Raw genomic sequence first — 22,645 nt, forward strand, 5'->3', positions numbered from 1 at the left:
AATACAACCTTGACTTCTTCAGTTGGTTTCATCTAAGCCTACGTGACAAGAACCCTAAACTATCTCTTGGTTCTATGCTAGAGTCACCCAAATCTCGTGAGCAAGAGAAAAACAGCTCTAAACACAACACCTGCACTGATAAGAAGCAATGGAGGCATGTTCCAACCGCGGGTAAGGGCAAGAGCCTAGAGCAAATGCCCCCTGACCAAGAGCAACTGCCAATGCAATCGAATGAAGGGCTAAACAAAAGGGAATTAGCCAAAGAACTAGACTCTCCACAAAGAGAGGCAATTTACCCTCTTAACCTAGCGAGGCTGTTCAACAGGCCGCAGCTATGTCCCATGAGGACACCCTAGAAAAAGAGAATGTTGAGGCCCAACCAAGCACATCAACGATTGACCTAGTTCAGGGTCCTAAGTCTTTAAAGGATACACCTCGATTGCCCAAGAAAAAGAGGAGAAAACAACGAAAACAACAACAGTTGCAAGTGACAGTAGACGCCAAGAAGATTGAGACCAAGAGCGCTGAAGAGCTGAGGAATAAAACATCAAGCCCATCACCAATGAACCCATTGCCATCTCTCCTAACAACGGTAAAACCTCATACACATCCATGTGTTCTGATAAGCTAAAGAAACCATTACCATCAATGGTTTCTTACAACACAAAACTTGCACTGACTAATCAAGAGTGGATGCAACACTGTCACAATAGGGTGACAAATCTATACCAATCACATTTGAGAAGAACCACGATGAAAGAGCAACAAAGCCTTAGGAGAAACATGAAAACTGCGAGGACATAAGCAATCCTAGCATTAATCAATCTTGATCATCTAGGCTTGAGCCCCCAGCTATGCTAAAGCCTAGGGAAGCCCCCAGAACCTTGCATGAGATAGGAACTGAGAAAGTCTTCATAGAACATAGAAGCATTACAGAATGCTTAACTGAGTTGGATGCTAAACTCAAATTATTTGCACGTGTCTACGTCCTTGCAGACATGGGTACATTCCCTAAGGAGCAGCTTGAGGAATACTTGCCATATCCTCTATCCTCGGAAGAGCAAGAATATCTTAATGACTACTACAACAATCTCCTACATAAATGCATGCAACTCATCTGTGACGAGGAGACTGAAAAACTTCACCTAACTGTGACATTCAACGAAGCACTTTGCCAACCAAATCTCTTAGAGATAAAGCAACTAAAGTGACAATCAAAGGGTCCAAGTCAATTTGAAAAATGTTGGTTTGAAAACCATGCTACAATGGCCAAACTTGGAGCCCAGATTATGACAGTCTCAGAGGAGGGATTGGCCAACAAATGGCAGTCTTAAAGAGACCAAACTTATGTGGCACCAACTTCCTTTTGAGTTCTAACTAATGTTTGGGATATGGATTTAGGTAGAACTAGCCAAGAGAACTCTCTGATTGATAAAATTCTCACTAAGGAGGAGCTACATATTGCCAGTAGACTCGGACAAGGTACCATGCTACTCGATGTTGCAAAATATGTGTTGTTATTGAGTAGGTTGCCACGAGTACTAGATGCATGTGCCACACTCCAGTACAATCCTGATTTCTACAATTGGTTTTTATCCTCGCGAAGTGGCATGGGTTTATAAACATGTATATAAATAAACAATGTGTTTTGTGACTATGTATAGATAATACCAAAAAAAACACAGCTAGCACACACACAAGCAATGATAATCAAGCACAGGTGATATGCATCAAAGTCAACACTATGGGACTCAAATAAGTGATGTCTTTTTGTGCTACACCTATTCATTATGATTGAAGCATATGACTTGCATGTACTCTCACGAGTTGTCAAGTGGATACAGGACAACACGGGTCTTTGTACAAAAGCGTTCAATGTCCAAGACACCACAAGACCAACAACCCTACAAAGAGCCATTACAGAAAAAGCAACAAAAATACCAAAAACAAAGAGCCACGATGGAAGCCCTGTTGCTAGAAGAGAAAATCACCCTTGCAGATAAAGCACACATTGCATTTGAGCATGGCCCAAAGCATAGTCATTGGCTACTCTCTCTTTCTCTTGGACAAACTCTACATTTGGCTCACTGCAATCGCTACCTCAATTGTACCAATATGTCACATGTTACATAGAGGTTTGCAAAATCTCAAATGTATCTCTCCATCTCAACAATTGTTCCTCTAGCATCAAGACTGGTAACAAAATCATATTGTAATATTCATTTTTCATAGCCTTTGGATCTCGACATTTCTCCGTCCAATTGAAAGGCTGATAGCCTCAATGTATTGCATTGGTTGTATTCATTTTATTCATACACAAAAAACAAAAAGAGAAAACAAAAAGAAAAGAAAAGAAAAAAGCACTCACGATTACAACACAGCACCTAGGGTCCTCAAATTAGGTATATCTAGTGACCTTGGTCGGCTGGCTCCGTCCCTAATCTCCTAGCCCTTTTACACATCCCCCACAATTGTTCAAGGCACATCAAGGGCAAGACATACCTTGAGAGCTCATCTCGCCTAGACCTGTCACCCTGAACCATTTTCACAATTCTTTTTCGCACTCCATCTCAGTACCATTGCAATCAATAGTGTTAAGAAAGGCATGAAGGACCATGGAAAGTACACTGTACTCTCCAAACAATACACATAGCCACCAGTTACCAAAAGCTCAGGTGTCAATGAGCTCAATCATGCTACATCATGTTGTCAAAATCACAAATGAGGCCTCAAGAAGCCTTTGTGTGTACTTCTCCTCAACATCGACAAATTTTTCCATCCCATTGAACCCTTGCTTCATCCACACATTGCTATGAGGAATCGGACCAGCTGTCTTCTAACTACGTAATATCTAAGTATGCACGTACACTCACATAATATTTGCACCACAATCTATATGCAATTTGGGTCCTCAAGTGCAGGACAATACTCTTGGTGACCTATCTCCCAAACTCATCAAACTATGTCTTGTGCACGATAAGAAGACTAGCACTACCCCTAGGGAGAGACCACATATGAGACATTTTCAATTGCAGGCATTGACGACTCCAATGAAAGTACCGACATCTCTTCATCACCACTCAACTCTAAACTCTCGTCCTTTCTCATTATGCAAGCCCACCAACAAACCGTCATGTGTAGAATCCCCACAAACCAACACCTATGCCAGCCCTCCGTGCAATTCCCAACAACGAATAGCCCTATCCCCAGATCCAACAACCCTGCCACCAGCCAACCACGCCAACAAGATGCCCCCACCAACCATATGCACCACCATTAAAACTCCTCTGAGGCAAACCATAGATGTCCCTTCCACCCACATCTTCGATGCATGCCAAAGCCTGCTACCTACGATGGTGAGTGCCATGGGACTGGCACTCGTCTAGGAGGGGGGTAATGTTAACCATCAAACAAACAAGGTGGAAAATCTGGGAAATCTAAAGTAGAAGACAAGGCTAAGGCGGAAGTAAAATGGAAGCCGAAGGGCACCAAGAAGAATCTGGAAACTTTAGAACTACAGAAAAGTCCTAAATCAAGGAGAAAGGTACACAAGAAAAAGTGCAAGTCAATACTTTTGTAAAAGAGTGCAAGGCACACCATGATTTATTTTAAGAGCGTCCGTGCAAATTGTAAAGGTATACAGGCGATAGGAAGGAAACTAGGAAGATAGGAGGACAATGGGAAAAAGGGCCTAGGCCACATCCAGCCATGTAAAAAAAGGGGATAAGGGGATGACCGCCCAAAAGAGATTTAGGGTTTTGTATATAAAGTTGAAAAGTGAATGAGAAGCTCATTCTTGTGTGTGGCCAAAAGTAGCTCTCTTCTTCTTCTTCATCATCTTCTTGCTTGCTTGAGCTTCTGCTTGAGAGAGGGAGTGTGAGAGTGTGAGGGTGAGGGACTGTGGTGGAGAAGCTCTCCATCTTCTCGTCTCTTCTTCTTTTCTCTTCTCTTCTCTTGTCTTGCTCGTGGCAATGGAGCTTGGAGCGTAGAGCTTGAGGATGGAGCTTGCTTGAAGCTTACACTTGGATCGTGGAGCTACTGGAGTGCTCAGGAGAGGAGGTAACTCGATCGGGCATGGAGGTAAGCTCACTACACCACCCGTAGAGATAGATAATGTGTTAGCTATGTGAGAGGTAGCCATTAGTGCTTAGCTTGGAATGCTTGAAGCAATAAGCGGTCTGTGGGTCTTATTGGTTGATCACCTCTACATAGGGAGACACCAAAAAATACTTTTCTTGACTTACATGACACAAAAAGATGTTTTGGGGGGGAGAAAAATCACTTTTCAAGAGGGGGAAAATTTTTCAACTTTTGGGCTCTCTTTCTAGATAGCCAATAGGATCCACGTAACATAGGGGTGGTAAAAGTTTTTTTTGGAAGCAAAGGGGGGGGGGATGGAAAGGAACAAAAGGGACAAGTCTATAAGTGCTAGGCCCAAGGAAAAAAAAGATTTGGAAAAAATGTGCACACCAATCCCTCTCCTATTGATCCACCGCAAATATCTTATGATTAGAAAAGTCAGTAACTCCTAGGCTAAACTAAAGGCCCTTCATTAGGGAAAATGTGGACTCCAAAAAAGGGACTTGTAAGGATTGGGTTAATATATAAATTAGATAAATTAAATTTATAGAGAAAACTATTCTTTTGGTCAAATATAGTTTTGGTTGCCATGCCTAGAATGTATGCCATTTGCCTTGAAAGCATTATATTACAAATACATTTTTTTTGTTTTCCAATTTTGTGATTGAATACTCGAATAGTGGAAATGCAAGTGGCTTGTCATGGTAGGTCCAAGGGTTCAAATCCCTATTTCAGGAAATGATTATGTTAGTCCCTTTCTTGAATGTAAAGGGGCAGTTTGTACATATGGCACAACCTTATTAAATCTAGAAAAAAGGGAGTTACTATGGGACACATGTAATAATCTTGTACCATCGTTTAAAAAATATGGTGTGGGTCCATTTTAAGCTCGCCTCTCTTCAACATGTGGGAGATATTCCCTTTTTAAAATTTTCATTGCACCACTTGCCACATGCCACCATACCATTTGTTCTTTTGCAAGTGGGGACTCATTTAAAACGACTTCATAATAAAAAACCACCCATATCCTCACAAAATCGGATAAAATGTGCACAATACCCCCTCTCACATTTGGTCCACCTCAAATATTTCTTGGTTAAAAGAAGATCAATTCCTAATCTAAAAGACCATTTTTAAAGTCCATATTTTTCCTAATGCCTTTTCGAGTCCATATTTCCCCTAATGTTTATGGTATCACTCTCGCACAGACTTAGATGAGCTCAAGGAAGTGGGGGAGAAGGAGTAGTAGATAGATAAAGAGGTAAAGATACAAGTTTCCACTACAATTGACACACTATGAGCCATGCTCATCGAGTTGAAAGATGAGGAGATATTCTCCTTCATATAGAGCCTAGTTGTGAATACCATGCATTGATTCATTGATATAGCAACGCACTTTTTGTCATGCTTAGGATCACTTGTAGAGTTAGTGTTTGGTTCATACCTATGGACATAGACAACATGATCCTAGTCATCGCTCAGGTTCTAGCCACTGTACTAAATCTAAAACCCTTGCAATGATGATGATACTATCTAGATACCATAGCTACAACCCTTAGCTTAGAAGATCCCCCCTCTTCACAAGGAGGATGACTGGCCCCTTTGCATTTAGTTCATTTTTTTGTTCGACCATTAGAGGATCCTTCTGTGCTGACTTCTTAGCCACATTCACTAGCACACAAACTAGGGGAGAAAACACTAGATCTTCATGGGTATGACTTTGCAGGTTTTGATTTAGCTTAATAGTCTCCAAGATTAAACTCCTACCACCTTGGATCCACCTCTTACTCCCATGCCCCTAACCACATCATTGTTATCCTAGCCATCGAAGACCCATGACTCCTCCATGCTCCTCATACTTGATCAATGTGACCATACAAGTAATTTGTGTACATCATACTAAACAACTAGAGAGAGAAAGACCCCTAGAAGTAAAATTATATCATAAGGACTCTCTATGATGAGTTTCCATAGCCCTTTGCATTTGATAGCTTTTCAAATGATTACATGCAAATGTGCATTATGAAACCCCTTTCCCACCTTTGCTTAGAGACACATGATGCATGCTATAATCATAAATTACCTCATCCTACGTGGCTTGATAAGGACCAGTGGGAGAAGATAAAGAAGTAAATAAGAGAAAATCTTGATAAGTGGAAGCAGTAGAAGTGTATTCTCATAGTTACTGTTGTGCAAAGAAATGGAAAAGAATGTCGTTAAGTTTGGAATCATAATCAAGGTCTAAGTTTCAGTCATGCATCTAAAATGCACATCAATAAATCATTAGACTAAGTCATATTAATGTAGCATGTTTGCTTATGTTTTGGAGTACTATCTATGTTAGTTAATGTTCCTAATCCTTGCAACTATGACCCTATGAAATATTTTCCTAGAATAGAAATGGCTCAACTAACTACATGTACATGTTTTTTTGACTAATTGACTTTAAAACCTCGCTTTGTTGTATATAACACAAAGCATAAAGCCTTGTAATGCTTAGCTTCTCTAATAGTTGAATGCATTCATATTATGGTGGCTTCCCTCATGCATAAATTATCAACTTTCTCAATAGATAATAACTTGGCCTAGCCGTGATTTTAGTTACAAATCCCAAATATAGTATTATATCTTGAGTCCTATCCTTGTTCTCATCATTGATGCACTTCTCCTCTTAACCCCAAGTTTACATTAATACGATGTGTTGAATCACATATGTCTTGCATTCGCAGAGAGTCCACCTTATAGAAAATGTATGTTACCACACAACTTCAAAAGGAAGGGTATTATATTTAGTAAAATTTACAGGATTATATTTATGATATGGGTTTTTTAATTACTACTTGAAAAAAATCCATAAGTTTAATAAAGTAAAAGGGGTCATTTAAAGGGCTTATAGCATATAAAGAAAGGGTATTTCTTAATATCCTTTGAACACACATTGTATAGATGATTGCTTACAGGTAGACCCCTCAGGCTTGCATTATATCCCTCCTTACTAAGCATTGTCTTTAAACTTGACATATCTTTATGTAAAGCCTTAAAAGAATGGTATGCACTTCAAGAAAGTATATGGCCTACTCTCCCCTTCATCCTTATAAAGGTTGATCTCATCAATAGTATCATTACCTAATGAAAATCTTATTGCACTATCTAAGGTACAATCTATAAGAGCAACTTGAAGGGGTCCAAGTGAACTATCCATGAAATGCACTAGGTTCAATGCGTTGACTTTGAATTTTACTGTCATAGGGCCTAGAATTTCTCTCTTTGTCTAAAACATCTCACTCTTGTAAAGAAGAGACTTTCAATATCCTTATGAAAGCTACCCCATTTTTTCATCAGTACCTATTGTAACTCAATTTTTCATCAGTACCTATTGTAACTCAATTTTTCATCGATACCTATTGTAACTCAATTTTTCAAGGCCACTTGTTGTAACTCATTTAGGATCATGCACTTGCTTTTTTCTCATGAGTGTGTTTTTGCACATCAAGCTATGGGATTTTGGTGATTTTAAATATCCCTCAAGTTGGTAGGAGCCTTTCCTTAGGCAAAGAACTAGTCAAAGAAATTGCCCATAGTAGAATGCATTGGCACTACAAGATATAGGCCTTATGCCGACGTTAAAAGCGACGAAAATGTAAATAACAAAATTTATCCCCGTCATTGCAAACAACGTCGTTATTGGTGACGCCATAGAATAGTCAGTATTAGCGTCGTTATCAGCGTCACTATTTGATACCGATGCAAATAACGATACTGATAACGACGCTTTAAGATGCAAATAATGATGCATGTAGTAAAATTTGCGATGCTAATAGTGACAGTAACAGGGGAAAAAAAATTTATGGCAGGGCAACTTATAGCACTGTGTGCTTTATTTGGGCCATACAAAATAGTTTCTGCACTGTGTACAATGCTCATGTAAACAAAAACAAAATGTACTAAAATCATAATATTGATACATGAAATAAATACATGATACACAAAATGTACTGAAATCATAATACTGATACATGAAATAAATACATGATCGCATAATAAAAACGACTAGTACAATCATGACAAGATATCACTACTACATAGAAAATGTCTACATAGATAGGGCGACCAAAAAAGAAGAGTGTGTGAGCTCCAGGGATCCAAGGGAGAGCTACATATCCTTACCGTCCGAAAGCTCGTCCCACCACAAAGGAGCATCGAATGGACTCTGCAAAAAAAGAAACAACAACACATGAGTCCACCATACAATAATGCATTCTAACTAAAGATGGTAATTACGGACAAGAAGGATGAGTGATACAGGGCCGCCGCGTCTATACAATCGGTCAATCAATGCACTGAGACTGTGCCTCTCTACATATCGAGTCTCAAGGCTGGTCAGATCGCGATTTGTAATGGAGTGCTGCAAAGAAAATAAAATACTAACTACTAGAAACATGATTGTCAGTACAAAGGATATTGCAAAAAAAAAGCAAGCAAAACAAAAGGAAAACTTACAAAGTCCTCCAGATATGTCCTGTGGCCGCCACTCTCAAGATGATAGACCACTCCAACCTCTAGTCATGCCCTCGCCGCCTCGCGCTACTGACTCCAATGTCCTGGAGAATCTGTAGTCTCCTCCCTCAGTCGGTGCAATCGTCCACGTCTAGCCACTCGGGCTTTGCAGCCCCACTCTTGTGTACCTTGTGTGCATCCGATCGTCTGTGTGACATATTACACATGTAGTCCATCATCCAGCCCATAGAAAATCTATCTACTATGGTTGGAACCGGAAACTCCTCATGCAAGGATGCTACTATGTAGTCCTTATTCCCCTCCGATATATTTTCCAATGATCTAAGATATTGTGCTGAAAAACTTGTTGGCATAACTCTCTCATGCAAGCCATCACCCTCCTCCCCTCATCATTCAAGATGATGCCTCTTGACCTATCATCGATAAGATAGGCATATCCCTATGGGGTATGCCTAAGATGGGTCCTCTCCCACTTGCGTTCACACTCCTGGGCATATCCAAGAGACCCTTGTACATTTGGTGCATCGATCGGGGTAGTATCTATCAGAGTAGCACCCATAGGGGTGCCACCTGTAGGCGGCTGGAGTAACTAGAGTAGACGTCCCCACAGGTGTGACAAATCCTGGAGGTGATGCAACTCTAGCAGAACAACGAGATGGAGACACCGCGTCCGTGCCTCCACAGCATCCATCTGACCCATGCTCCCTAGAACCGCCACAAAAGCGAGGAGTCGCACCTGTATCCTGTGTCGACCGCGGGCTCACTGCCTCTGTATCTCTACAGCATCCCCCTGACCCTGAAGCACTCCCTTCCTCTGGCCTAACTCTGGAGCGTTGATCTCGTCTGCTCGAAGCCGACGCATCTGATAATGCCGAAGTAGATCTAGTAGAGCGGCCTGACGATATCCAAGACAGCTCCTGGTCTGCCATGTCTTTGAATCTCGCCATCTAATATGGAGACATGCACGTGAAGATATCCTATAACTCCTCATTCCTCATCCCTCGACTCATCCTGAAAAGGTAATCTCCACAGACAAAAAATAATGTTAGCATAATCAATTTAAATCATACAAAGCACGATAATATAAATCCTAAAAAATGATCTCACTTAAAATGCATATCTTATGTACCCTTATAAGCGATTAGTCAACGAATTGAGTAAGTGGATGCTCCAAGTATGAAGTATCCTATAGTCCCATGTCAATCTCTTGACACAACTCCACATATACTCGAAGGTCGATAGACATGTCACCACAAAAGGATGAGTCCACCTCGTTCTCAATTGGACTCCTATATTCTTGTTAGCCGCCGATGCTGGCTCCTCTACATGCTCTAAGCTTTTAGTGGTCTCCACCCCTTGCAATATCGACCCCTTTATTTGCATATTGTCCTCATCTATGCTCGGAACATCGCTTTGATCATATACTCTCGCACTTCGGGGAGCTAAAGGTATAACATACCACCATCGAGGTTGTCGGAGGTTTGGATAGAAGATTACCTGTTCACAAACACGTACAAGAGAGATTAAACTATTGTGACATGTACCATGTCGTAATACAATTAACAAACAAATGAGTTCATGCATCTGTTCACAATGGACCGGCAATACAAAGGTGTCGCGCAAATCCGTCCATTTCTTTTCAGAATCTATTTCGAGAAATCCAGATGGACCTCGTCGAACTGTTGCTCCAGCTCCTTCAAGTACCACTTTGAACCACTGCACATCGAATAATATCATGGAGAAGCTACGGTAATCCACCGTAAGAATACTTTGCAAGTTTCCAAAATACTCAATCTCATCTATAATCGTGTTTGGATCCGTTGCTCGTCGTCGGCTCTCTTGCTCGAACCTTGCCATGATACTACAATCCATTGTGGAGCGCATTTTGTCAATACGCTCCACGCGAAAATGCCGTCCGCACGACCACGCTGCACTATATATTTTGTAATGTACATTGAAATACTCAAATTAGTTGTTGCATATAAAATATAGATATGACAAATCCTAAACACGTCATCACCTTTGGACTACATCTCCTCGAGAATTCCCACTCCTCCATTGAGACCTCCACCCCTTCGTGAGACGTTGCGGTCAAAGCTCCATGTAACCATCGCATTGACATGAACCGCGGCATCTCCTTCATGCCCTCAGGATATTGAATCGGTCGATGACGTGTACTATGTCGAAATTCAGATCGCGCTTCCTCTCAATCTTGCCTAGCTTGCTGGTACCTGGCGAGCCACGTCTCCATAGAAGCATGGTGCAACATACAAAAGCGATTCACATTCTTCTACATTGTAGCATCCATTCTTTTCTCTACCCCATTTCCAACCACCACATCTCTGATCAATCTATCATCATCCTTCAGTGACCATAGCATATTGTTGTTTGGATCCACCGTTGGTAGCCATTATGAAATATGTACTAGCGCCTCAGACACCAACCAACCTTCAGCCATGCTACCTTCTGGCCGAGCTCGTTGTCGCACAAAGCCTTTCAGGGTTTTCATGAAGCGCTCCAAGAAGAACATCCATCACGTATGGACAGGTCCAGCAATCTCCACTTCATCTACAAGATGCACAAGAAGGTGGATTTGTATCGTGAGCATACTGGTAGGCATGTATTTCTCAAAGAGAGACCATCTCTGTGAGATCCATTGCACCAAAGTTGGCAACCTATAAATGGCCCCGCGTATTTTTGGAGTAAGGCATCATGCGATCGCGATCGATAGTACAAACTGCCACAAATGAGAAAGCATTATGAACAATGGCTACACTCCAAATAGCAAAATGCGCATGCCAATTACAATCCATTCGTAGTACAAACGTGACATATCTTATGCCAGTCATGGGATTTTAGCCATGATAATTGGTCATCTTTAGAAAATGCAGACCTGAGAGAACGCATCATACCCGTCGGAGTGCAGATAGACTTGAATACTTGCTTCACAATGCGCTCTTTTTTAGTGGACAAAACCCAAGGAGCGCGAGGTAGATATTGGTGACCATCAACACTCGACTGCATCCAAAGTGTCTCCATCTTGGCTGCCTCCTTCAAATCCATTCGTGCCCCTATAGTGTCTCTCTTTCCTGTGATGTGGTCCCATAGCAAGCTGCCCATGTTCTTGAAAATATGCATGGGATCCAACAAGTAGTTGATCTGTAAGTGGGTCCAATATGGCAACTCCTAGAAAACTGAGAACCACCGCATTCCGTTTGAATATGACTCTGCCTGGACCATTTTCAGCTCGAACCAGCTTGCGGCATTCATACATGTTTGAGATTGTGCAAGAAAACCTTCCCTGAGTTCATGGCCCTCTGGCAAGAAAGCGGCGTGTCCTTGATAGAAAGAGAGATAGAAATAGAAAGAGAGATAGAGAGAGAAAAGAGATAGGGGGAGAGAGAAGGATTTAGGAGAGTATAGGAAGAGGGAAAGAGGGAAGATTGAGGGAGAGAGAATGGTTGAGAGAAGAGAGAGGAGAAAGAGAGAGAGATCCGACTAGAGCATTTGACACCCATAGCCAACACACCGTGGAGAACACAAGCACAAATTGACTACGACTACGACTATGACCACGACCACGACTACAAATTTCCCTTTACCATTTACAACTCACCCACCTTCTCTCCACACTATTGCACACTACAATCTCTATGAGGGCATGAGATTGGGATCTCCACAGATACCAAAGCATGATCTGTAGCTTGATGGTTGCATATATACTACTACTACTCATGGAAAAAACCTTAAAATAGTTATTATGCTCAAATATATGCTTGTTAGAGCAGAAATTTGTTCCTAAGACTATTCTAAGGATAAAAGAGGGTTAATGATAAAAGAGTATCCTTCCTTGCAAGTGATTTTATATTATATTTTTTAATTAAAATTGATAGTTGAAGATGAGTTTCCTAAGAGATCTTGTGGGGATGCTGTTTTAGTTTTTACAAAGCATTAGAATGATGCTGTTTTAGTTTTTTGTATTTGTCTTTTTAAGAAGAGATTGATTTTTATAGAATATCCAAAGTTATTTTTGGATTTACATTATGAAAAATGAATGTTTTTCTAACTGATAGGCTGATTGCCTTCATTGTATACTTCTACAAAAGTTCTTGTGCCCTCATAGGTGGATATTTGGTTACACACTAAACCTCCCCCAAGGTTAGTGGCTAGATCCCTTCACCAAGGCGATAGTTTGAGCGTGGTGGAGGCTAGGACAAGCCCCATGTATGAGAGGCCTCTTTGTAGGAAGAACATTATGCTAGGAGGCGCAAGTGTGCTAGGGTTCTCTAGCCATATATCCCTTAGGTTTGTTGAGGATCGGCCTAACCCCTATGAGCCCAGGATGATCTTATTGTAAGGTCTTATTTCATTTTCTCTCTTTCTCTCCCTCTCTCATTTCCTCTCCCTCCCTCACCCTCACTCTCTCTTTCTCTCTTTCCCTATTAGGTTCAATGATTTTTCTCTCATTTTTTCTCTCTCCTCTCCCTCTCTCATTTCCTCTCCCTCCCTCACCCTCACCCTCTCTTTTTCTCTTTCCCTATTAGGTTTAATGATTTTTCTCTCTTTTTCTCTCTTTTTCTCTCTCCTCTCATTTTTTCTCTCTCCTCTCCCTCTCTCATTTCTTCTCCCTCCCTCACCCTCTCTCTCTCTCTCTCTCTCTTTCTCTCTTCCCCTATTATGTTTAATATTTTTCTCTCTTTTTCTCTCTCCTCTCCCTCTCTCATTTCTTTCTCTCTTCCCTCCCTCTCTCATTTCCTTTTTCTCTCTCCCTCTCCCTCTCCCTCTCCCTCTCTCATTTCCCTATTATGTTTAATGTCTCCCTCTCCCTCTCTCATTTCCTCTCCCTCCCTCTCCCTCCCCCTCTCTTTCTCTCTCCCTTCCTCTCCCTCTTCCTTTCCCATTTCCTCCCTCTCTCATTTCCTCTCCCTCCCTCTCCCTCTCCCTTTCTTTCTCTCTCATTTCCTCTCCCTCTCTCAATACACAGGAATTATACCAAAAACAAGTAAAAGAGAGAGAGAAAACTCCCTCTCCCTCTCTCATTTTCTCTCCCTCCCCCTCCCCCTCTCCCTCTCTTTCTCTCTCTCTCTCCCTCCCTCTCCCTCTCTCTCTTCCTGTCTCATTTCCTCTCCCTCCCTCTCCCTCTCCCTCTCTTTCTCTCATTTCCTCTCCCTCTCTCAATACACATATTTTATACCAAAAACAAGTAAAAGAGAGAGAGAAAACTCCCTCTCCCTCTCTCATTTTCTCTCCCTCTCCCTCTCCCTCTCTTCTCTCTCATTTTCTCTCTCACTCTCAATATATACAAATTATACAAAAAACAAGTAAAAGAGAGAGAGAAAACACAAAAGAAAAGCAAGAATGGACAATGCACTCATCGTAAAGACTCGAAGAAGGGTTTGGCGGCTCCTCTTTGTGACGGGGGCTCCTCTTCACACTCCGTACACATCCTCTCTTCTTCACGAGAACGGTGACGGCGGTGGCAGCGGCAGTGGCAGTGAGAAGCTTTCTTTCTCTCTTTCTCTCCCTCTAAGCAAGATGGTCGCTCTTCCTCTCGCTCTCCCTCTCGCTCTCTGTTTCTAAATGCGTGAAAAATGATGCGCTCAGGTTTTGGCCCGCGTTTTTTTGCTCTGGGTACCATCGCTATTTGCGTCACTATTAGCGTCGCAAATGCGACGCTAATAGCAATGCAAATAGCAACGCTGCTATTTATCGTCGCTAACGCCGGTCGCCATAGGCTCATATCCTTGTACTGTGGTGCAACTCACCACATGCAAACTTTTTCATGTTTAAGAACTTTCTTTGGGAGCTATACCAAATAAAAGTATTGGGTACTCAAGAAAAGAGACCTAAGCACTAAAAGAACTCGAGCCCTTAAAATTCTCAAGTGCACATTCATGTAATGTGATAAAGGCATATTCAAAAGTTTAACACAATGCATTACCATCAAGTATAAAGTGAATGGCTTTATAGCATTAATAAAAAGGATATGCACTTGATTAGAACTCATTGTTGAGACAAATGATATACTTTTGGAGAAGTAAATTATATCCTTTATAACAAAAAGAAAAAGACCAAATCACAACTTAATGGCCATGCATAATATCCACCCAAAGTATAGACTGTTATTGATAAGCTTGTAAGAGATGATCTTTGGAGAAAGATTGATTTGTCATGTGAATGCCCTAAGAGCCTAGAATGTTCAAGGAATCAACTTACCTAGTTTGCTTTTTGGTGTTGTGCTTTTGAAGGTATCTCCATTTGCAATACTTTTTTAGGGTTTTTTGTCGCTTCCCACATTTTCCCATTGCCACATGAAGTACATGTAGTGGGTCTCTTCTAGGACTAATGTGAAAGCTTTCTTAGGATCTAGACCATTATGGTGACCTCATCTTATATGTGGAATGGCTTCTTACATGTGAATGGGCTGTCTATACACCAAAAACAATGTTGAGTGATGATTATTTTTGTGTAAATGCATAAAACAATGCTAACGTTGGTTACACAAGAAAAAAAGTGTGTACTTGTGTTTTCCAATACCATGTGTCAAAATTTATTTGCCCTATGTTTTATGCTCCCTGAACATTTTTGGGAGGAGAGTATTGCCGAGGGATTGCCCAACTTGTTAAATTCTGCTCCTTACCACCATTACTTTTCTGTATGGTGGGTAAGTAGCACCTATAATGTGTAAGCACCCTAGGTGAAGAGGCATTGGTCTCTATGAAAACAATGTTGAGTTAGGGCAACACCCAAATATAAGCATTTATGAGGGACTAGGTAACATGGTATTAAGGGCCAAGACGCAACATGCCAATCGACCTATGCAGGTTGCTATGGTTGTTGATGACTTGTGTGTCCTACTAGTATCGATTATAGTGCCTTGTAAGAAGAAAAACTCTCGATACGCGCGGAAACAAAGGAGGGTTCACAGTGTTACGTCGGGGGTGCTGGATGGGTCTAGGGGCCACGTAGCCCCATGCAAACACAGAGAGAGAGAGAGAGAGAGAGTGTGTGTGTGTGTGTGTGTGTGTTCTGAGGAAGATTGAAGCTGGCTGAGAGAGAGAGAGAGAGAGAGAGAGAGAGAGATATGGATATGGGGGCAGAATCCTATTGTTATGGCCTGCGCCTATGGCAGCACGTGTCACTACACGTATACGTGTAGGTCTGCGCATGTGCCCATCTGGTATCTCTACTCGCCGTTGAACGCAGAACCGTAATACACTGCAGCGTTGTTGTGAGTGTTTTGGAGGGGGGGGGGGAAGAGAAAAAGAAAGAGAGACAGCAGGCAGATTCCTTTTAATTTAATATAAGCTGCGTAAAATATGCAATGTTGTTGGTTGCATCCGCTGCTGATGATGAGTCAGCGAGAGCTTGCGATGCGGAGACCCTCTTTTTAAAGCTCGATGCTGCGGAGAAAAATTCCCTCGCGGTTTAATTACAAAGCCTCTCTCTCTCTCTCTGTGTCTGAAGCTCTAATTCAAGCTCGTCTCAGCTGCATTAGCATCTCTTCTGTGTTTCTCATCTCCATTGCTGCTACAGGTTTGCTTATATGTAGTGCTGCAAGCTTCGATTATTCTCCATAGCTTCGCTACTGCTCTCTCTCTCTCTCTCTCTCTCTCTCTCCGTGGGATTCTATTAGAAAGTACACTAGGCCCAGAGATTGGCGCTTATAAATCGCAGTTTAATCTGCCGCAGCTCTCCTCTCTATTCATTGATCCTCTCTAATTATAGATCCTTTCCTCCTATTTTATCCTAAGAAGGAAATTTTAACACACACAAAATGAAGGGAGCAGTAGTTGTGGCCCTCGCTGCAGCTGTTGGCAATCTCTTGCAAGGCTGGGACAGCAGCGCCATTGCAGGTGCCCTACGATTTCTATATATATGCTGCATTCTTTTAGTAAAATGCTCCCTGCAAATGGAAGTTTAATAACGACATATGGAAAAGGGCAAAGCCGCATCGAGACTGTAATAGTTGTGTAACCATCTGGCTTTAGTAATCATCAATATTCAACTTCTCTACTAGTCAATCACTAATAAACTTCAGACTGTCAGTAGCTGTCATTGATATTCAACTTCCAAATGATGGCAAGAAAATCATCTAGGGCTATCCACTGATAGTATTTAGCCATGCACAAGCAACTTTAAATGCTAAACTTTATAACTTCAATGCCTAATAACAGGACTTTAAATTTCGCTTTTGAGGGTGGCAGCTTTGATGATCTGGTCAGCACGAGATATATTCTTGTTTTGAAAGCACAAGCTTTCTTGTATGATATCAGTTCACGTTAAGTCTCTGATGCTATGGTGATGCATATTATTTTGTTTGTGTGAAAACCATTAGCTATACATTGTTTGTGTTAAAATCATTAGCCATACATTATTGAATGTTTGCATATGTTAATCTTTTGCTTGTGTTAAAATCATTAGTCATACAATATTGAATGTTGCATATGTTAATCTTTCGCGGTCTCTCACTTGTTACCTGCGACAACTTGCTAACATACACAGCCTCTTTCTCTGGAGCAGAACTATCTAACCAATGGCTGCATACGAGAGTAAGAACTGGTCTCTAACGTGTAGTACATACATGCCTATTTGCAGGTGCTCTGTTGTACATAAAGCCAGAATTCAATTTGGAAGAGAATCCAAGCTTAGAGGGATTGGTGGTTGCAGCAACATTGATAGCAGCAGTGGCAAGCACAGTCTCAGCAGGGCCAACAGCAGATTGGCTTGGCAGGAGGGTAATGCTGTGTGTATCAGCAATTGCATATTGCATAGGGGGATGCATAATGGTGTGGTCACCCAATGTGTATGTGCTTCTCGCTGGGCGGCTTCTGACTGGAATCGGGATCGGCCTGGCTACAACCATTGTGCCAATCCTCATCGCAGAATCAGCTCCGACAGAGATTCGTGGCCAGCTTGCCACCTTCCCACAGCTCAGTGGAACTGGAGGCCAGTTCTTGTCCTACTGTGTTGTGTTTGGGCTCTCCCTTGCTGCTTCACCCAATTGGAGGTTCATGTTGGGGATCCTGCTCATCCCTTCTATTGCCTACCTTGGCTTGTGTGTCTTCTTTCTTCCTGAATCGCCTCGTTGGCTTGTCAGCAAAGGACGCATGGCCGAAGCTAAGCAAGTGCTTCAAGGACTGCGTGGCAAGGAGGATGTTGCAGGTTTGTGAAATTGAATCATTCTCACTTCAAAAATTGAAACGGTAATTGGCAGTTTGAGTCCCATTTGCATAGCAGCAATAGAGCCTTTATTGACAGTTGTGCATAGACCATTATAATTTATATTATTGATAATGGATTGACTGGCATCACATGCACCATAAGCATATGATGAGTAATGGCAGTTCTCATCACACTGTTGCGATTCTCTGTACAGCTCTGGCTGTTCTAATAATGTGTAATGCATGTTGCTTATGTTCTACAACTCAGTCTGTTGGGCAGCATACGTAAAGAGTCAAAACTGTCAAAATCCGAATGTTGTTTGCTTTTGTATATAATCTAACGTTGTCATTTTGACTTTGGGCTCCGCAATCTGTGCACAGCTGAAATGGCACTCCTGGTAGAAGGTCTTGGAGTTGGAGCAAACATTGTACTAGAAGAGTATTTGCTCAAACCAGCTGAAACAGCATTCATAGAAGATGGCAAGTTGGAGACAGCAGAAGTAGAAGGAAGTATCTTATATGAGCCTGAACACAGCCAGTCTTGGATAGCTACACCATTAATACCGCAGAATGATGAGCAAGGGGGTGGAGGCACCAGCATCTTGTCAAGGACTGGAAGCTTAACTGGTCAAAGCGTCGGTTTGATATTAGACCCTATGGTGACCCTCCTTGGCAATATTCAGAGCAACATCGGGTCTCTAGCTGACCAACCCCCTCCAGATGATTCTCATAGAAGTGAACCCAGGTGGGATGAAGAGAGCCAAACAGGAAGACCACCTGTGGCCCACAATACTGATGGTGGCTATGAGGAACCTGCAACTAAAATGGAGGAGGACCTAGCAACTCCCCTCTTGGAGAAACCTGTTAGTGCAAAAGGCTTTTATCAAGCCAGTGGCACAATTGGCATACCTGGAAGGATGACGAGTGTACAGGAGTCTCCTAGGAAGACTATTGGAAGCTTACACGATACCCGATCTTCACATGGCAGCATGTCTGAGGTGTTTGGCAGTATGGGCAACTTGGGGGGTGGTTGGCAACTTGCATGGAAGTGGGAGCAGGAAGGAGAAGAGGAGGGACAATTTAAAAGGGTGTTTCTGCTGCAGGAGAACCCAGATCAAATGGTTGCCGACCATTCCGGGCTTCTAGAAGTGGAGGGTGTTCCTGCAGCAGCTTTGGTTGGACAACCAGCCCAGTATGTTAAGGAAGTTTTGGATGAGGAGCCTTTGGGTCCTGTGATGATCCATCCAGCCCAAACTGCAGTGCAGGGCCCTGTCTGGTCAGAGCTTACAGAAATTGGAGTGAGAAGGGCACTTGTAGTTGGGGTGGGCCTTCAATTCCTCCAGCAGGTAAGAAACTAGTGTTACAATCTTAAAATCTGATCTCTTTTCTGAGCTTGATGCTTCTCAAGGAGTTGAAACCATGCCAAGGAAATCTTTAATTTGTGGCTGCTGCTTGGTAATATTTTGAGACCCTTCCTTTGGCCGATGCTTCAAAAATGTCTCTGATCTGACAAAGTGTTATTTATATTATGCTTGTAAAAATTTGATACATGGCCTATTTTTGACTTACATTCGTAGGCTAATTATGTCTTGTTGAATGTTTATAACACACTTGTAGGATTTGGTTGCAATGCTTGACTGGTTCAGCTGGACCCATTACTGATGTTATCATCCTTGATTATTCATAATTTGTAATGGGCGTGCTGTGCATCTTCTGCGAGCCACTTGACATGTTGTGATTGGGGTGGTTGTGGGGTTATTTATCCTAGTAATGAGACTTGATCACCTAGCATTCGTTTAAAATGTGTTGATCAAGGTACCTATCTGATTTGGTATTCATTGTGACTGATTTTGGACTTCTCTTTGGATATATCTAGTTTTCAGGTATCAATGCAGTATTGTACTATACACCTCAAATTCTAGAAGATTCTGGTACTGATGCAATCTTGTCACAAGTGGGGCTATCCACAGAGTCATCCTCACTACTAGCTAGTGGAGTGGTGACTCTTCTTATGATCCCTTGCATTTTGGTGGCGATGCAGTTGATGGATCGATCAGGAAGAAGGTACCATTCTGGGACCCTGTTGTCTAAATAAAATGCACCCATAAGATGCTAGGATACTAGTTTGTAATTCAAAGCTACCATACTTTTGCTGCTAAACTCTCTCTTGCACAAGGATTCACACAGTTCCAAAGCAATATTAAGTAGAGGCCATTCAAAGAAGTGATTGTGCTGGTGAATTCAAAGCTACCATAAAACCAATGTAAAAACTAAGCTTTTGCTGCTAAACTCTCTCCTGCACAAGGATTCACACAGTTCCAAAGCAATATTAAGTAGAGGCCATTCAAAGAAGTGATTGTGCTGGTGAATTCAAAGCTACCATAAAACCAATGTAAAAACTAAGCTTTTGCTGCTACACTCTCTCTTGCACAAGGATTCACACAGTTCCAAAGCAATATTAAGTAGAGGCCATTCAAAGAAGTGATTGTGCTGGTGAATTCAAAGCTACCATAAAACCAATGTAAAAGCTAAGCTTTTGCTGCTAAACTCTCTCCTGCACAAGGATTCACACAGTTCCAAAGCAATATTAAGTAGAGGCCATTCAAAGCAGTGATTGTGCTGGTGAATTCAAAGCTACCATAAAACCAATGTAAAAACTGAGCTTTTGCTGCTAAACTCTCTCTTGCACAAGGATTCACACAGTTCCAAAGCAATATTAAGTAGAGGCCATTCAAAGAAGTGATTGTGCTGGTGAATTCAAAGCTACCATAAAACCAATGTAAAAACTAAGCTTTTGCTGCTACACTCTCTCTTGCACAAGGATTCACACAGTTCCAAAGCAATATTAAGTAGAGACCATTCAAAGAAGTGATTGTGCTGGTGAATTCTGTGCAATTATTCAGCTCCGTTGCAAAGCAAACTGTCCTGCAAGTCGAAATTATGATAACTGGTGGAATTAGTCATTCGACCACAAGCTTCTCACAAAACATTGAGAATGACCCTTGAGGATAGCTTGAGATTCAGTCTTCAGTGTCCTCTCCGCATGATGACAGATTGGAGGTTACTTTATTGTTCACTGCAACCTTGTTTACTGTTTGACTTTGATAACATACATGAGAACAGCATTTTGCAGGTTGGAGAGCATGACATTGTCCTTTTGTGTGTCAGGAGCACTCCTCAGGGTTTCCGCTACCTACTGCTATTTCAGAGTTTTATGTCATATTGTTTGTCTGTACTCTAGTATGGTATTATCTAATTACCAGATGCCTATAGTGGACTTTGACAGTTTGTGGTGTGTAACCTTATACAGTTAGTGTCATTACTGTCATGCTGCAGCACATTAGAGGGCGTAAGTTTTTAAGACTGACTACTGACCAGCGTGCACATTGTGGACAGGCAGCTGCTACTGGCAACGTTGCCAGTGTTGGTAGTGTCACTGCTGCTACTCATTTTCACATCCTTGTTCATACCATCCGGGGCTTTGCAGGCAGCTATCTCGTTTGCGAGCTTGGCAGTATTCACGTGCTCGTTTGTTACTGGCTTCGGCCCAATACCAAACATTGTTTGTTCGGAGATATTCCCGACCCGGGTGCGGGGGCTGTGCATCGGCATCTGCTCTGCCACCATGTGGGTTAGCAATGTGATGATTAGTGACACCTTCCCCCTCCTCCTCAATGGCATTGGTCTCGCAGGCGCCTTCTCCATCTTTGCTGTTGTATCTGTCATCTCATGGGCCTTTGTATTCCTCAAAGTGCCTGAGACCAAAGGTGTCCCCCTCGAGGTGATCTCGGAGATTTTCGCCTACCGCCCATCGTCCAAGAAAGCTTAAAATATCTTCCTTACATGTACTCCACCATGTCTGTGCACCCCTCATCTATCCAGGAAAGCTTAAAAGATCTTCCCTAGATGTATTCCACCACGTCTCTGCACCCCTCATCTATCCCTGGAAGGGTTTCTGATCATATAATGCTTGTGGGTTGATGCAGCCATGTCTGGTTCTTTCATTCGGACCCAAACGAGTGTTGGCCCTTGCAGCACAAAGGCTAGCTTTGTATGGTTGTGCACCAAATATGGTCCTTCCCTTGGATGAAGGCTTGCTCTATGTATCATGCACAAAATTATTCCTTGCAGTGGTCACTGCGCTTGGTTTGTTGATAACAAAAGTTATTATTTCTCATTAATGCACCTTAATTTTTCTAAATAAGAAAGGAAAAAACCGTACCAGTTCCGCATCATTTCTTAAGAGGAAGAAAGATGTATAACTAGCATATTCACAACAAAATTTAGCCTAGTATCCAACTTTATTTTTCTTACGTAGTAATTCACATAATTTTTAAAGTAGAAAGACACATAACTGCCATATCTATGCAACGTTTTCTTGATTACAAGTAAAAGAACACATGGTTATTTACATAATTTCTGTACTGGAAAGTAAAGAGAGAACATAATTATTATTTCTAAGAACACTTTCTCTCATGATATAACTCAATTTTCTAAATTGGAAAGTCAAACGATCTAATGTTGGACTTTCACCATAGAACAGCTAATTATTAATCGAAATTTAAAGAAAACAAATTGAGGACTAATTGAGAAAGCATGCATGACACAAGATTGGATACAATATTTTCTCATGCATAAGTGAGCATCTCTCTCATGCATGTATTTATAATGTTGAATTAACTTTTTGTGCTCAAAATACATTGGAGGCATATTTTTTTCATCACCTTTCATAACTTGCTTTTGTGCAAATAAATCAAGCACACTCCATATTCTAATAGATTTATAATCAAAAATAATATCTTGTCTCTTCTAATAAATACAACAAACTAAATCTATCATGTATGTATGCATACAAAGTCCTTGCGCTAATAGGTCTATACAAA

General features: G+C 41.6%; 1 protein-coding gene across 1 annotated transcript; it reads left to right on the forward strand.

Annotated features, from left to right (window-relative positions):
• Positions 1–16,375: 16,375 nt before the first annotated feature.
• Positions 16,376–21,591, forward strand: LOC148032431 (monosaccharide-sensing protein 2-like). The gene is made up of 5 exons (XM_087684093.1): positions 16,376–16,454; positions 17,197–17,763; positions 18,144–19,108; positions 19,639–19,826; positions 21,159–21,591. Exons 1-5 carry the CDS (start codon positions 16,376–16,378, stop codon positions 21,589–21,591), a joined length of 2,232 nt encoding a protein of 743 aa, XP_087540219.1.
• The last annotated feature ends 1,054 nt before the right edge of the window (positions 21,592–22,645 follow it).

Source organism: Lygodium microphyllum, chromosome 8 (assembly GCF_053477565.2).
Source record: "Lygodium microphyllum isolate KBCC chromosome 8, Lygodium_microphyllum_v1.1.10, whole genome shotgun sequence".
Classification (NCBI taxonomy): domain Eukaryota; kingdom Viridiplantae; phylum Streptophyta; class Polypodiopsida; order Schizaeales; family Lygodiaceae; genus Lygodium; species Lygodium microphyllum.

What these genes read in the sequence shown, in the direction of transcription:
- LOC148032431 (XM_087684093.1), top strand. Translation starts at nt 16,376, where the DNA reads ATGAAGGGAGCAGTAGTTGTGGCCCTCGCTGCAGCTGTTGGCAATCTC. An exon ending in GGACAGCAGCGCCATTGCAG is followed by an intron (nt 16,455 to 17,196) that starts GTGCCCTACGAT and finishes GCCTATTTGCAG; the next exon opens with GTGCTCTGTTGTACATAAAG. An exon ending in TGGCAAGGAGGATGTTGCAG is followed by an intron (nt 17,764 to 18,143) that starts GTTTGTGAAATT and finishes ATCTGTGCACAG; the next exon opens with CTGAAATGGCACTCCTGGTA.